Raw genomic sequence first — 18544 nt, forward strand, 5'->3', positions numbered from 1 at the left:
TCCCCAACCCTCATTTTCATATAATTATGCTCACATGTTTCCTGTAGTATTTGTCAGTGTTCTATAGGTGTTCTGGGTGTGATGATGCATCCGAAGGTGTTTAGAGTACTCTAAGGCAACTTGTAGAATATCGGAGTCTTCACAACAGTCCAAACCACAGTCAGTCCGATTTTTGTAGGATTAGGGTTAAGGTTAGTTGGGGTTAGGGTTCGGACTGACGGTGTTTTGGACTGACGGGATGTACCCGTAGTATCCTGCATGTATTATATACGCACCACTTTTCTAGAAACCGACGCAAATAGGGTTCACCATATTCCAATGATACCACTGTGCATTTCCTATTAATTTCAATAGTTCAAGTAAAGAGTTAAAGTATCAGCTACACTCAACTTCGACTTTGGAATCCAAGTCTAGTCCGAGTTCGACTCCAGTTGTGTCCGAGTCTAAGCCGAGTCGAAAGTCAAAGGTTCGATTCCTACAACACGTACCAAACCCGGGGGACCCAACTTTAAACGTCCCCCTCAGATACGAATGTATCTGATGAACCCTTTAAAAAATTACACCCGATGACCCCCTTTTTTTTAGGTGCGGCAACCCAAAAATATTATTTTGCTCCATTTTTTTTCAAAATTCTACCCGATGACCCCTTTTCTATACCAAATGACCCACTTTTTTCAAAATATTATACCCAATGACCCCTCTTTTCATTTTGTTTATACCAATGATCCCCTTTTTCATAAACGTTTTGTATCGCGATATACTTCGCATTGCCGCGCCGGTGGGCACATGCATAACCGTCACTACTAAAGTTGAGTGCCTCGTCCTGGCCAAAACCATGGGACCCCTTTCAAGAAAAGTGAACATGAGCCTGCTTTCAATTACTAAAAAAAACTAGATCCTTTTTGGCGTGGTCCAAACCATATGACTCCTAGTTTTTTCATGCCCACCGACACAAAAAACTAAGAAAATTTATATTTATCTGAAGTCAACAAATTTTTAAATGTAGGTGATTATAGTTATATAGATGTAACTCGCTCCGTGACTTGCTATAAACTCGCGTCCAAAAGTGTTAAAAAGGGTGCTATTTTCACCAATTATGACGTTTTGTTGTTGTTGCTGTTGGTGTTTGCTGTTGTTTTTAAATGGTTGCATTTTAGCAAGATTCCCTAAATATTTGAGTATGGTAATTTTTCGTGTGACTTTGAGACAAATTAAAACAGTGACTTCTTGAAAGTAAATGTGTATTTTCCTGTTTTCAGTTTTTTCTGCAGTATGACCTTATAATTATTTTGGTTAATTGAAAAAGCAGCCTAGGATATCAAATCAACATCTTCCCATCTTACATATCGTTATGAATTCAGATCAGAGTGACAAATCGAGCATTTTGAGCAAATTGAGTTTACTGTATGCTTGTGATTATGTTTCATCAGGCGATCTTTAATGTCCACCAAAAATTAATAATAAATCTTACTTCCCAACGTATATTGAAATTGCGATTTGGACGAATCGCCCTATATAAGTGCGATTAATAAATTTGACCAAAAGACGAAATCGTGTACTTAGCTGTACTTGATCTATTGTATAGTACATGTATAGCTGGAATCTCCAAATTTTCTATATTACATGTTCTATAGCTACTGGAAAATATATTTGATATATAGGCCTTAAATGGGTAGTTTCAGGTCCGGGCCGCGTAATTTTTTTCTGCAACCATATATAACGGGACGCAAAATTTTATTAAATCATAACCTAACTCTAATCCTAACCCTAACATGCACTTACCCTAACCCTAGCCCTTTCCTATGGGTTATAAAATTTGTGCGTCCCGACGTTGCAGAAAAATAATAACCGTCCGGGAACTTTCGCAGTAAGGTGAGAGCAGAATTCGGTAATATGGGGTCATTGGATGAGAGCATGATTTTTGGCATTCTGTGAGCGCAAAATGTAAAAAATTTGGGGTCTTTGGGTGAGAACATGACCTTTTTTTGAAATGGAACCTTTGGATGAGAGCCAAAACAGCTCCACGGAAACATTGGATTTCCAGTTCTATAAATGGCTTCAAATTTCTTCTTTTATTTTTTAAATAAGTAACAAAATCAGTGATAAATGATAGTTGCTGTTCAAATTGAACTTGTAAGGGTCTTTGGGTGACAGATCAAATGGAAAAATAGTGGGTCTTCGAGTGACAGAGCATGTTGTCATAAAAAAATATGGGGTCTTTGGGTGACAGCGGCGCTGAAAAAAAGGGGTCTTAATATGCGGCACCTCCAAAGTGGGAGTGCCCCCTGGCTATTGGTATCTTCTATTCAGTGATACCAAAATAAGTACAAACATTCCCCACATGATATCGCTATGGACTGGAGTAATTATCCCGGGTAATTATGTCAGAGCGCCGTTGCAAAATTGGGAAATCACAGAAAATTATAGGCCTATAGGTGTAAATAGGCCTACCGGTTTTGAGGGATATAATGATTGTTTTAGAACATGCAAATAATTTGTGCACATTCATTTCTATAATATAGGCCTACATTTCAAATGAGTGCTCACGAATGTTCTCAATTATTATTAGAATGACCAATGGAATGTACCAAGATTTCCAAACGCCTGCCTAATTTGCCTGCCATCCTTCCTTCACGTACTAGTACAAATGCTATCGGGTATGTGCCGCCCAAATGGGTATGTTTTCCACGAAATATCCTTAGACATTATCTGAGACATTATGGGTCTCTTTAATTTTTCCGTGCTATACAGTGGCGTATATTTCTTATTGACATGGGGTGGGGGTGGGGTTGGGAAAAAATTCTGGAAGTGTAATGAATCCAGCACCTTTTGGCAACAGAATATTAGGTTCATGGTAAAGATGCGCGCGATTTGTAATTTTGAAGCTAAACCGATGAAAATGGTGCAAAAGAGTAATAAATTTGTGCTTTTGCACTTTTGGAGCTAAAATCCTTTTTAGATATGGGTCTCAATTTTCGGAAAATCCTTAGATATGTCCCTATTTTCAGTAAAATTACCCTTGGGGATGGGTAAGGGTTTGAATGCTCGCTCACTAGAAATGGAGTTTGGGCGAGCGGTGGTGAGCGAGAGCGATCACTCGCCTCAAACGGCAAGGCTTGTTAGTAGTACTAGGATTATTTTTCGACGGGGGTGTGTGGCTCGCCACAGACACTATAGGCGTATAATTCGCTCGCTATACGAATCTCCCAAAATCAGCCATCGAATCAACCAATTCAGCATTCAATCAATTATGTTCTCTCTTCAAGCGGAGAAAGTTACAAAGTTGAGCGCTTCGCGCGCATTTAAACATAAATACCGTTTAAAGACCGAAGCTTTACTTGATTTTAGTGGTATTTGTGCAATTTCGACCACTCGCCTAGACCACTCGCCTTTCAAAGGACTGAAGTACCAAGTGAGAACGTGAATTTTTCAAAATACGGGGTCTTTGGATGATAGTCAAAAACAGACCAACGGACATGACGGAAGCCTCAAATAGGCCTATAGAATCATAGTAGAACTATAGCCCCGTTCACAAATCGCGACGCCTCTCGAACAGCGAGCGAAGCGAACACCGAGCGTCTAATCCCGTTCACAAATCGACGCGACGCCTCTCGAGGGGGACGCTATGACAATTATTATAATCATTGATGTCTCAGAAGTGAGAACATTTTGCAAAATGAAGACCAAATTGAAGCCATTTGTTGGACCATTTTGGCACTATAAATTGTTAGTTTGAAAAGTCTAATATTTGTTTCGTGCACAAGTCTTCAGATAGACTTCTCCGTAGTCCACTTGCCCATTTTGCATATACTCTGGCTATTAAGCATAAAACGCTGATTTGTATTAATTTGTGTGCAATTGATAGATTTTCACATCTGATATTTTCAGTCACCATACGGTACTCCCTATGTTGTTAGCTTCCCAAATGGATTTTACTCGGGCTTTCGCGATCAATAAACTGGTATTCCAAAATCATTTTGCTCAATATTAAGTGAGCAATTATAATTATACAAGATATGTTGCATTCAATATAACTTTTAATCATCTAATTATATAAACTCTTTATGACCATTTTACTATTGAACATTTTAATTCTAATAAACATCAGTAGAATTTTGAGTTCAACGGAATGCGTTCATCATGATTAAAAGGGCATTTCGTGATCCACAGCCTCACCCCCCCACACTTTTCTAAAAATAGTTTTTAAATGGTTTGCATTTTAGCAAAAAGTATACCAGAACGAAATTACAACACATTGTCTATGGACATGATGGAGCAGTGTAATACACATAATTTATCATGCATAACTCACAAACGCAAAATCGGAATCAACTGGAATTTTGGGAATAAGCTTTTTGCGTGGATATCTACTAAAAATGTCATAAAAGGAGGATGCTAGGATCACGAAATACTCCTTTAATAATAACATATTTTTTTATCAAAATCCGACTATGGCATACTATTATTGTATGAATTATTGCTTTTAAAAACAAAGCGGATGTGAAAAGGACAACTTCTTTATGCATAATTGGGTGTGTCATAATAAGGGGTGTCTGAGATGGTGTTCCCAGGTTTGCAAAATGAAGGCCTAATACAAACCATTAATTGGTGTTCGATTTTGACACTATCGTTGTGTTAACTAATTAGTTAGAAAAAGTTAGGAAATGTGTAAAAATGAAGGCCCAATTGAAGCCATTTGTAGACCACTTAATTGTTGTTATGTTGACGTTGGGACATTTTGCAAAATGAAAGTCTAACTGAAGTCATTTGGTGCATCATTTTTACATTATTATTGCTTTAAACAAAAAATGCCCTGAACCTAATTTGCAACATTTTGCTTGAGATTTGAGATTCACAATTGCTAAAGCATGCATGGATTGATGTTGAAGTCACCATTGAGTCCGTCTTAATACTGATTTTGGTGACAAAATGTGACGGGCCCTGTATATCGGCGACCCACAGTAATTTTGACAGGTTTATGGGCCGAGGAACTGCCTTCAAACAATGCCTAAAATAATCACAGGCCTATATATTCTTACAATCGACCACACTGTGCGGCTGTTTAGGGGGAGGGGCATGGGAGTTTTTTGAAAAAAAAACAACTTCGCCCACTAGTGAGACGAAAAAAATTGCCTCACTGATGAGTAAAAAAAATTTCCCCCATCCAACTTTGTATAATTAAAAGTATACATTAAAATTGAAAAATAAATACTTCGCCACCGAAGGCGAAATAAAAAATTCTGTCTGACCCAAACTCCCATGTCCCCCCGAGAATCTAATGGTGCGTCCCTTAGGCATGGGCAGTGATGGGACCTCTCAAAACCTTTTCTCTTCTCTTTTTTCCCCTTTTCTCTTCTCTTTTTCTCTCTTTCTCTTCTCTCCTTCCCTCTTTTTTTTTGGGGGGGGGGTGAGGAGAAAAATGTGGGGGATTTGATATTGTGTCCACCACAGTGGCGTAGCGTGGGTCATCCGATGGGGGGGGGGGGCACCAACCATATTTGGGGGCACCGGGTCTGATGGGGGGCACAAGCCGCTTTTTGACAATTTTCCTATGGGATTTTTTTAATTTTGCAATCGACTTGGGAGCACATGCCTCCCCCACCCGTGCCACTATGACGCTACGCCACTGCCCCCCCCACTTTGAAAAGTGAGTCCCCCTGTCCCCCACCCGATTTACGCCCTTGCCTCTCGAACAGCGAGTGAAGCGAGCACCTATAGCGAGAGCCTGTGCTAAAGCAGCCTTAAAGCAGCGCTGAATGAAAGTTGCTGTTAAGGGACCGTTCATAAACACTTGTTAGGGGCCTGATGCAAAAAGGGGCCCTGAAATTTTTTGACCCTCCTAAGGGGGGCCCTGAAAAAAATGTATGCTTTTCTATGTGGTTGACCCATATTTTTCATGTCATAAAGGGGGCCCTGAAATTTTTGAGACCTGTAAAGGGGGGGGGTGAAAATTGTTTGCGATAATGTTTTTTGCATCAGCCCCCCCACTAACAAGTGTTTGTGAACGGTCCCTGATGAAAGTTGAAAAAGGATACACATATCCTACATAATCCTGTTTTGGCGTGATTTAATGGCAATGTATGAAAATTGCTTTCAAATGTTCTGTGTAAATAACAGTTGCACTATAAATCCTTACAGGTGTAACACTTTTTAAACACGCTAGGCGTTTAGCCAAATCGTTGTTATTATCTACATGTACCTTTCGAATCATCACAAATCCAAAATAACATCAATACCATCCGTTTGGTTTACAAGTTATTTTACTTTGGATTTGTATCTAAACGCATTTTTGAACACCTATATCTGAAATACTCTAAATGCTATACCGTTTAGCTATAGCGATAATTTAGATATTTTAATATCTAAATAAAAATATCAAGTGCCTGTTTAATATTAACACAGACTAAACACCAGCGACTGTTTAGCATGTGTTATTTAAAATAGATTATATACAGGTTGGTGTTTGAGTGTAAACACAAGCTAAACACAGTGTTTACGATGAGTTATAAGTGCTTACGATGCATTTAGATTTAAATTCAAAGTGTGATAACTTGAAACCAAATGGAAGGTTATTTGTGATTTGTGATTCGACATTTAGTGTGTTTACTTTCTAAACAATTTTGAAAGTCAAAACACGTTGAATGTTTAGAATCTAAATACTTACTCTGTTTAATCTGTCTTTATGTATTTACTTTGGTGTTAAGATGTCCTACCTTTACTGTGTAAATGAAAAATTAAACGCCTAGCATTGTTTTAAACGTGTTACAGAAACCAAACACCAGGGTGAGCCTACTAATAATTTTGGACACCTATGTGATGGGCTGTTGTTCGCTCATGGAAGTTCGAGTCATCCATAGAAAGTGTTCATGGTTCTGTCAAACTATCAATTAGCTTCAATTGTAAACCTTGACTTTTCAATGACTCATGTATCACCAGGCCAATGTAAAAATTTGTACTTGAATTCGGTCTTCAACCCCTGTTGGCAATGATTTATACTGTTCATTTTATAGGCGACGAATAAAAACATGTTCTACGGGCCCGACCGATCCAGAATGTGCGCTTTGGAGAATTATTTATAAATTTTGTTAAAATCATGTAAAATCAGCGGTTTCTGGCCCAAATTGATTTTTTTGGCTGAACATTTTTGAGAAAATATGTTTGCAAAAAAATCTGCAGATATTTTTCAGATTTTTAGGGTAATTTTAGCCTTCAGAAAAAAATACTTTAAAATTCCGTTCGCCCGTAGAACATGTTTTTTTTTCCGTCGCCTTATGTGGTACATTTCTTTCTATTTCTCAAGTTCAGCTTTTATGTATTATGGTTTTTGCACAAACATTATTTTGATGTAGTCTTCTAAATAGGCCTACAGCTAGCTGTTTCAATTGTGGTAATAACTAAGCAGCTCGTTAAACTATCGGATAGCAACGTTTGCGCAGTATTTTTGTGGGACCGGAGAGCGCATCAGACATACTAAATTGCATTCTAAATCCAAGGAATGTCCCTCTATTTTGAGTAGGCCTAAAAAATAACAAAGTTTGAAGGAAACCGTACATCTAAAAATTTGATTTTTTTGAAAATCGCGGTATAATAAACATTTTAAGGCAAATTATTATAGAAATGATATGTACTAAAAGTGTATTATTTGATATTAGGGGACATTCCCCATATTCAGAATGTTCCACAAAAAAGGCTGTGCAAACGTTGCTAAATCAAAACACGTTTAGCATAAAACCTACATGTAAGATTCCACTGAATGTTTCCAAAGGCATGGAATCGATGACTCTGGATGACTTGTAATTTGTGTAATGATCATGGTTTAGGCTGAGGATTTAGGCCTCGGAGTAAGAATAAACTTATTCTTGAAGGAGAAATGCCATACATCTTCCCTGAGATCACAAATGCTGAGATACAAAATATATACTCATATCACCCAAATTGCATGTTTAAACACAAGCATGATCTGATTTATTAAAATAACAACGAATAAGTCTACTTTGCCGGGTTTTTTTTGTCAAAGCATTGGAATTAATGCAGGGCTATTACTATATAGTGTTATTAATAGTAGCAAACTTTAAGCATTTTGTTAAGAGAACTAGCGAAGGTCAATTTTACGCTCATGTCCATTTGGCATTCAATTTCATGCGCAAGGCCCATCAGTGATTTGCTCATCCGGACAATCGTAAAAGTCATCAAAATTCACATTTTGGTACCTTTGTCATTGTCATACAGGGTGTCCCAGAATGATCTATACCGGGAAAGATGGAATTTTTTAGGTATGAAGGGCATGTTTAATGGTCATATTGTTTTATATTTTAAGTTCTACATATATTTAGCTTTCTCAGATTTTTTAGATTTTAAAAATTGGACGTTTCTAGTAGAAGTTATAGAAGATTGCGTAAAAATAAGTTTTGACAACGCAACCTATTTTGAAAAACTGTAACATTACTAACCGTTCAGCACAAAGTTATTTGGAAAAAGTTATGCAGGTATTTTAGTTGTGCCCTGTTCATATTTCCACTAAATAGCCGATATCTATCTATTATTTATGACGTTACGAAGCAATCATGGAATTAAGGATTTGTGGCCTAATCCCATTCTCGCTTTTTGGCGGTAGTTTTAAATATAGTTATTGTGGTGTGAGGTCCATGTCATTTGAAATGTTTGCAGAGATCGAACTGGTTGTGGTACAGAAAAGACGGCTCCTCAATTTACTGTACAGCAGCGTGGATTTCTTTCAAAATCTTACTGGCAAACCGGCAGCTATGTTGAGACGCAAAGAAGATTCAGTAGACGATAGTGTATAACGTAAAGAAGTTTGACGAGCACGGAACTGTCAGGAATCGGCAGAGTGAAGCTTCAGGTGCTCGTAAGACTGAAGAACTAGAGCGAACATTGCATCTGTCCGGCAAGCTTTAAGGCGCAACCCCGACAGTAGTTGTCGTCGAAATGCTGTGCCAAACACCCCACGTTCTTCATTTAATCGTATCGTGCCATTTTTCAAAGGTATGCGAGTCGTTTTTCATCGATTTTACATTATTGCATGCCACGCCAAAACAAATAAAGGTAGCGTGCTGAAATTAACAGAATAAGTAGGAGATATGTCCAACATTATAATGCTGGTATCAAAAATAGATACACTGCCCGTCTTCTATTTTTAGTTATTTTTGCAAACACGGTACAAATCATTCTGGGACACCCTGTAGATGCACAAAATAAGACATTTTACATGAACATGATAATTTATATATTGACAGTAGGCCCTATATAAATTATCTACATGTACATGTATTTGAATGGGGCTTCAACTTTGTCAATACTGATGTTTTCTTTGTTTTTTGCTAAATTTTTCATTTCAAAAATACCAAATGACATTTGAATGACTTATCCTTCATTTTTAAGCAATTTATAAACAATTTTAATTTTTTTATACTGGCGCTGGAATCACTGAATGGGTCTTTAATAATTATGCCCTGTTCATGCGCGTCCATGATATTTGAACTTGAAATGCTTTATGTGTCCCCGGTATGTGTCAAAATTGTAACAAACAAGCAACAAACATTTGAGGAAGTTTTCATGGAAATACCTGCAATAGAAATGACCAAATGACTTGTATATAAACCCAGCAAACACAAAACGTTTTCGACATTATTCGCAAAAGGTTATAAAAGGTTGTCAGAAAATGTTTAAATGTCGGGTTATATAAAGGGTATATTAAGAGTATAAAACGTTTTCATAACCTTAAAAAACATTTTTTGATAATCTATCGCTCAGCGAACAAAAATGTTTTACAGAAAACGTTTAAATGTCGGGTTATATAATGGGTATAAAAACGTTTTAATAACATTCCAAAAACATTCTTGAAAACTTGATACAAAACATTCTAAACAAAATGTTATTTTGGGGTTGAAAAAATATTTTACGAAAAATGTTTGCCCAAAATATTTTCAATAACGTTTTAACAACGTTTCCATGACCTTTATATAACCCGACATTTAAATGTTATTAAAAGGTTTTGAAAAAAACATTTAAAGAACATTTCTGTGTTTGCTGGGTTCAAATATTTTAACATAATGTTATTTAAATATTGACACAATATTTGGCACTGAAATGTTTGCAAAAATAGTTTACAATAACGTTTTTTGAAAACATTTAAAAATATTGTTGTAGTGTGTTTTCATACAAAACGTTTTAAAACGTTATCATGACCTTTATATAACCCGACATTTTAATGTTATTAAAACGTTTTTACCTAAACCAAAAGCCAAAATATAACTCATTTAAAACGTTTTAAAAACGTTTTTGTGTTTGCTGGGAACCATCACAGCAGGGTTACGTAACTTGCATGATATGAATCATATGATGAAACAAAAGCAATTGTTCTGCCGCCTTTCTCGACAAATTAATCGTTGATTGAAGAAAACTCGTTATTTTCATTCAGAACGTTATGATGCGCGAATGATCACATTTTATTATTTTATCAAAATGAGCTAGCGCCTACGTACTATATATTACACTATTTCAAAAGAAGACTGAAATCGGATGTAATTTATTAAATTTTATGCAGACTGTACTGACTTTCCAACATGCATAAAACACCAATTAATCATGTTAAAAGGCGAGCATAAAATCATTGGAAAGGGGAGCAGTAACAGCAGTTGGCGCTAACATTAAATTGCCAATACGACTACCAAAGCTATAAAGAAAGACCTGTATGAACACAATTGTTTTGGATTACCAATAATCATGATAATAATAGATTTCCTTCCGAGTTTACACAAAATCCAGTCACGGATACCGCTGCAGTGGAAAACAAACATGACAAAGTGGGCAAACTAATAAATGCTTATCATAAAATGACCGAGGGCAGCAGGCATATTCAACCCAATTAAATTAACGTGAACTTAATACCCAAATTATATTTTGATTGACAGCATGATAATTCGCTACCGTTCGCTACCATTTCTCTATCACTGCTAATAAAAGCATCCTCCCAAGTCCCATAATGCAAAAATGATTATATTTTTCATGGGTTGAAAATTCACCCCCTAATTTCATGCCCATGAGTCCTTGATAGAGGATTTCATGGCATGTTCATGCCAAATACAAAACAAAAGATTTGGAATGTCTTGCCATGTTCATGCCAAGAACATGCCCTGTTCATGGCATGATTTACATAGCAACCAGTAGCGAATTTTGGGAATACCCATGAATTTTTTTTGCCTGGGTAAGATGTATTTTTCCAGATTAGAGTGTCCTCTAACCCTAACACCAGTAAAAACCACAAAATACCACGATGAAAAATTCATAACATGCATGCATCCCAGGGTCTGCGATGACGCAATCACCCGAAGTGTGATATGCTGACGGAATTGCTGACCGGGCAGCAATAACCCGTGCAGCTACCGGTCCGCGATCGTGTGCTTGGCATGCGGGGGTCAAAGGTTCGAATCCCGGGGGTGCCAAGTCAAAAATTCTTCTTCTTCTTGAAAAATTCGGATCTTCTTTGACTTCCGATACCAAAAACCATGGGTCAGTGTTAGGGTTAGAGTCATGTCTTCCATATAGTGTGTGGATTTCAACCCCCGGGATTTTAACTGGAATATCCTATTTTTTACCCATGTAATATTATGAAACCCACTGCGGATATCTTAATGAAAGACGAATTCATTATTCTTACCGTTCCGTCTTTCATCAATGGCAAACAGTCTGCAAGTCCGCGGACACGTCGTATGTTTTCTGGTGGAACTACTGCTCCCTGAAGTAAGAAAAGGGGTACCTTGAACACCACCAATAGATGAGGCTTCACATAGTGCAGCTATGACCCAAATTTGGTAGCAATAGGATTTGAACTGTTCAAATGAGACCAAATTTTAATTTTCAAGTTGACCTCTAATGACCTTTGACCTCAATATTTGACCTTGGGTACCAACAACACAAGAAGATATCCATAATGCAGTTGTGGGTTCACATAGTGCAGCTATGACCCAAATTTGTTTGCAATAGGATTTGAACTTTGAACACCACCAATAGATGAGGGTTCCCATAATGTGGCTATTACCCAAGTTTGATATCAAATTGGATGGTTTGAACTCAATAGCCTACTACAAATTTATTGGTCTCGCTATGAGTTTTAAAATATTGGACGAAACGTAGTCGAGTCCAATATTTTAAAACTCATAGCGATACCAAGAAATTTGTAGTATTGGGTGAAACAAACCATCCAATTTTATCATTATTATGTTTTCAGAATCTTTACTTTAAATTAGGCCTAGTCTGTGTTTAAAATTAGTTTTTGTTTATCGTAGAACTCGCAGGCATGCAGCTTCCAAGTTCATTTCAGTCATTTGATGGCCAGCAAAATATAGTAACATTCGGTGCAGCTGCAATATTTGAAGGATACCAATTATGCTAGCAGTAGACTCTAGAGAGACTGACAGTCCAGGTAGGGGTCTTAAGCAGGATTTTAAGGTTTGGGTGTGTAAATTCAAAAAACTGGGTGTGTAAATATAAGTTTGTGTAAAAAGTACTATAGGCCACGTGGGCAATACCTGGGTGTGTATTTACAAATTTGGGTGTGTAAACACCCCTACACGGCTGGCTGCCTGGGGGGGGACTCAACTTTAGAAGTGACGGTATGTACCTACCGGCGTCGCGAAGTAGGGGCCTATCGGGTTCAAAGCGTTATTTTAAAAAAGGGGGTCATTGGGTACAAACAAAATTAAAAAAGGGGGTCATTGGGTATAATATTTTTGAAAAAAAGGGGGTCATTTAAGATTTCCAAAAAAGGGTCATCGGGTAGAAAATTTTTGATGATGCTATTCTATAAAATCTAGAAAAAAAGGGGGTCATTGGGTAGCCGCAACCAAAAAAAGGGGGTCATTGGGTAGCCGCTAAAAGGGGGGTCATCGGGTATGGCTTTTAAAAACAGGGGGTCATCGGGTAAAGTCGACTTCAAAAGAGGGGGGGGGGGGCTATTGACAGGCACATACCGTCGCTTCCAAAGTTGAGTGCCCCCCGGGGCTGCCCAAGCACTTGCCGGTGGCACTCTGCTGGTTTCATACTTTCCTGCCACTTGCCGCTTTGCTGCTCTGGCAACGATTTTACTGCACTGTGTAGTCACACCAGAAACCCCTCTAACCCATACGGTGAATATCATCAGCAAGCCAAGATATCAATCACTCTACGTGTTTGCCCAAAGCAACAGAGTTCAATTTAATTTCAAGTCAACTTCGGTTTCATATTCATCCTGCTGCTGTTCAGCAGGGTGCCGCTCCGCTTGCAGAAAAGCACAAGTGGTGCATGAAACGACAAGCGACAGAAGGTATGAAATCAGCATTAGGGGCGCACCATAAGATTTCCGGGGGGGCATGGGAGTTTTTGAAAAAAAAATTTGCCCACTAGTGAAACGAAAAAAAAATTGCTTCACTGATGAGTAAAAAAAAATTACCCCACCCAACTTTGTATAAAGGTATACATTAAAATTGAAAAATAAAAACTTTTTTTTTGCTGCCTTCGGAGGCGAATAAAAAAATTCCGCCGCTAGCAGTTCTTATACTACTAATAGAACTAGCACCAAGAGACATTGATTGGGCTGATTAAGGCCTAGGCTAAGCCTTGAGGCTGAGGCTACTAAGCTTGGTGATTTGTGTTGCCTAATCAACTCTAGAGAATAAACCTACCTTTCTAGCTTCACACAATGCAAATTGCAACCACATGAGCATGTCTTGTGCATGTGTGCAACTTCCAAAATAAGCTTACTTTTGTAAGCTTACTTCCCTTGGCCTTGACTCCTTTCTCATGCATTCTACTCTAAAAACATGAACAATCTTGAAAAATTAGCTCAAAACAATGGCTGTCATCTTTTGTTTTTACTTCAATTTCTAAAATTATTTTTGAGTTAGAAATCCACTGGGATTTATGTCCCTGCTGCACTGCAGTTCAATCAGCCAAATCAGTTTTCAGTTTGGCTGTTGCCAGTTCATGTTGAGTATGGTTTCCAATTTGGTTGGTTTAATGTAGATTGTTGTTAGTACTGCTATGGCAATATTAAATCTCACAGTGAGTATTGCACCCAATCGGGCTGCAATCAATGAATATAATAACGGTTGCAATAGGGTTGAAACTGTTCATATGTGACCCAATTTTAATTTACAAGCTGACGTCAAATGACCTTTGACCTTGAAATCTTGGATACCACCAACACGAGAAGGTGACCATATTAATAATGCAGATGAGGGTTCAGATATATAGCGCAGCTATGACTCAAATTTGGTTGCAACTGGATTGGAACTGTTCATATGAGACCAAATTTTAATGTAAAAGTTTCGTTGCAATACGAATTAAACTGTTCATACGAGACCAAATTTTAACCAAAAGTCTTAAATAATGGAATTTTACAAGTTGACCTCAAATGACCTTTGACCTCAGTATATGACCTTGAACACCACCAATAGATGTCAGTTCCCATAGTACAGCTATGACCCAAATTTGATATAAAATTGGATGGTTTGAACCCAATACTACAAATTTATTGGTCGAGCTATGAGTTTTAAAATATTGGACGAGACGCAGTAGAGTCCAATATTTTAAAACTCATAGCGAGACCCGGGGGGGCACTTCCATGACGGATATGCATCATGTGCTTCGGGATAGATCCCCCTTTTCAAACCGGCTTGTACCCAATGACCCCCTGTTTTTGTGTTATTGCCCTACCTATTACCCAATGACCCCCTTTAAAAATATTCAGGTACTCAATGACCCCCTTTTTTTCTTTGTCCTGCTACCCAATGACCTTTTTAATTCCCAAAGTACGTGGTATTTGTGTTTTCCTCGAGAAATAATGGGATTTTCCCGCTGAATTCAATATCATCCAGTTGCTTCCAATTGTTAATTGATTCAAATCGCAGTTTGGCACTTATTTATGTGTACTCAATGACACTCACTTGGTAATCCTGTACCCAATGACCCCCATTTCGCAGTTTATTACCCCAATGGCCCCCTGTTTTCAAAGACTTCATACCGAATGACCCCATTTTTATTGAGGTTGTGTACTGAATGACCCCATATTGTTGTAACTGTACATTTGAAGAGAAATGAATGAAGAGAAATGAACGAGGGGATCTTTTAGTGGATTTCGCAGAGGCAAATAAACTAAAAATAGGAAATACTTTCTTCAAAAAAAAAGAAAGCCGCAAGTGGACCTGGAAAAGCCCAAATGGTCTTCACAAGAATGAAATCGACTATATTCTGTGTGACAGACAACAAACTTTGCTAGATATCTCAGTACTCAACAAATTTTCGTCAGGAAGTGATCACAGATTGGTTAGATGTATAGCAACCTTCAATATCCGTAATGAAAGGAGGAAACTCATTGCCAAGAAAAAGGTAATTGATTTAAATAAGTTACAGGAGGAGAAATACATCTTTGAAGTGGAACTGAAAAACAGATTTGAAGGATTGGAAGTAGAAGAAAGTGTTGAAAACATGTACGAAGACATTAGTGATGCAGTAGCTACAAAGGCACATGAGGTGGCTGGTTCCAAAAGAAAAAGGGAATACAGGCAAGCTTAGTCAAGAAACCAAACATCTACTAAGCAGAAGGAGGGACATGGCAGCACAAGAAAAACACAATACACCAGAATATAGAGAGCTATGCAAATCAGCAAGAAAGAAGATGAAAACCGACATTCGCAATTTTAATACAGAGCATGTCAGAAGAGAAATAGAAAATAACAGGAGTGTAAAAATAGCCAAAAGAAGCTTAGTCATAGGGAAAAATCAAATCATTCAAATGAAGGAAGAAGATGGTACCATCATCAAGATAGAATAATCAAAAGAGCAGAAGAGTTTTACCAAGACTTATATGACAGCAAAACCCCAGTACCTGATGTAAATCTGGTCCCAGAACATGAAGAGGAAGATATCCTTGATGTGGGAGCAGATGAGGTGGAAGCAGCTTTGAAGTCAATGAATAATGGAAAATCTCCAGGGCCAGATGATATCGTGGCAGAAATGCTAAAGTGTGGAGGAGACACAGTAATCCAAGCATTGGCAAAACTCTTTACGAAATGTCTAAGAACCAACACCATACCATCAAGTTGGAAGAGTGCTAATGTTATTATCCTGCACAAAAAAGGCGATACAAAAGATCCTAAAAACTACCGGCCAATTAGCCTTCTCTCGCACACATATAAACTCTTTACCAAAGTGATTACAAACAGATTGACCACTCAACTGGACGAAAATCAACCTGCAGAACAAGCTGGATTCAGGAGCAATTTCTCCACAATTGACCACTTATAGGCAGTGAATCAACTTGTTGAAAAATCTAGGGAATACCAGCTGCCCTTATGCCTTGCTTTTGTGGATTATGAAAAAGCTTTTGATTCGGTGGAAACAAATGCAGTCATCCAAGCACTCAAAAACCAAGGCATAAACAAAATCTACATAAAGACCATACAGGAAATATATACCAATGCCACAGCTACACTAACACTTCATAAGGACAGTGAACCAATTTTCATCAGAAGGGGAGTTCGTCAGGGAGATTCCATGTCACCCAAGTTGTTTGTGGCAACCCTAGAAGAAATCTTCAAAAGATTGAACTGGGTTGATAAAGGCATCAATGTAAATGGAAAGAAATTAAACCATCTAATAAGGTTTGCAGATGACATTGTAATCATATCTGGAGACGCAGCCGAGTTGGAGGAAATGTTAACTGATTTGAGCAATGAGAGTAGGAAAGTGGGGCTAAAAATGAACATGTCAAAAACAAAGGTCATGTTCAACATGTATGCAGATAATAAGGAAATCAAAATTGGAAATGAAACACTGGAACATGTATCCAAATACACTTACCTGGGACAAGAGATTGGCCAGATGGGAATCAGCCGCAGGAAATAAAGAGAAAAACGCAAGCAGGATGGGCAGCTTTCAGCAGACACAAAGATATACTAACAGACAAACACATGCCAAATTGTCTGAAAAGGAAACTTTTCAATCAATGCATCTTACCTGCCATAACATATGGAAGTGAAACTTGGACATTAAACAAAGATATGGAAAGGAAACTTCAGACTACACAACGAAGTATGGAAAGGATGATGCTGGGGTATACAAGGAGAGACCGGAAAAAGAACAGCTGGATTAGGGAACAAACAAGAGTAAAGGATGTGTTAAGGGCTGGGGTATGAACGTTTGGACAGTATTTATTTTGGGACATTAGAGCACATCAGACATATCGAATTGCATTCTGAATACGAAGAATGTCATTCTGATATCAAATAATTTAGATTTTTGAAATTCGCAATTTAATACACATTTTATGGCAAATCATTAAAATTGATATTTTTGATATTTAACAGTACTTGAAGTAAACTTTATAAATCTGATGATTTATACTTAAAGTGTATGTAGGTGGGATGAAAAGCCGACGATCAATTGAAAATTTTGACCTTTCGTATTGAAGATATGGATTTTTTCCCAAAACACCAAAAAAAAAATTAGGTCTTTTGGGAAAAAAATCCATATCTTCAATATGAAAGGTCAAAATTTTCAATTGACCGTCGGCTTTTCCTCCCTGCTACATACACTTTAAGAATATATCATTAGATTTATATAATTTACTTCGAGGACTGTTATATATCAAAAATTTGAAAAATATCAAATTTTTATAATTTGTCATAAAATTTGTATTATATTGTGATTTAAAAAAATGAAAATTATTTGATATCAGAAAGACATGCTTCGTATTCAGAATGCAATTCGATAGGTCTGAGGTGCTCTCATGTCCCACAAAAATACTGTCGAAACGCAATAAACGCTCATTTTGGATCCCTTAACAACAGTAAAAAGAATTAAATGGAGGTGGGCTGGCAACCGTTATATGGAGTAAGGAAAAGAGGAAGACCTCGAGCTAGATGGAGAGATGAGCTGGTCAGCTACCTGGGAACAACAGCCTGGACAGGAATTGCAGGAGACAGGAGAAATTGGCAGAATTTGGGAGAGGCTTTTACCCAGCAGTGGGATGATATGGGCTGATGATGATGATGACATTTGACCTGAGTGCCCCCTACTTTTAACATGGCCGAGGCACATCCCTGCCATTTCAAATTGGGAGTGCCTCCCCCGGGAGCGAGACCAATAAATTAGTAGTACTGTGTGAAAAAAACTTCTATTACTATATACTACTATACTAACTAGAACGTTCTAGCACTAAGAGACAATGATTGGCATTGGGCTGATTAAAGCCTAGGCTAAGCCTTGAGGCTGAGGCTAAGCTTTGTAATTTGTGTTGCCTAATCATCTCTAGAAATAAATAGAATAAACCTACCTTTCTAGCTTCATACAATGCAAATTGCAAGCGCATAAGCATGCCTTGTGCAACTTCCAAAATAAGCTTACTTTTGTAATCTTACTTCCCTTGGCCTTGACTCCTTCTCATGCATTCTACTCTAAAATCATGAACAATCTTTAAAAATTTGCTGTAAACACTGGCTGTCATCTTTTTTCTTCTTCAATTTCCGAAACAAATGATGATATTTGA

General features: G+C 37.7%; 1 protein-coding gene across 1 annotated transcript in view; it reads right to left on the reverse strand.

Moving 5' to 3' along the window:
* The window catches only part of LOC140148115 (uncharacterized), a 48693-nt gene that overhangs the window by 14396 nt on the left and 15753 nt on the right, over positions 1-18544 (reverse strand). The window contains exon 6 of the mRNA XM_072169973.1: positions 11678-11755. Coding sequence (XP_072026074.1) covers positions 11678-11755 — 78 coding nt within the window. The remainder of the gene's footprint in view (positions 1-11677; positions 11756-18544) is intronic.

This window comes from Amphiura filiformis, chromosome 1 (assembly GCF_039555335.1).
Source record: "Amphiura filiformis chromosome 1, Afil_fr2py, whole genome shotgun sequence".
Taxonomy (NCBI): Eukaryota; Metazoa; Echinodermata; class Ophiuroidea; order Amphilepidida; family Amphiuridae; genus Amphiura; species Amphiura filiformis.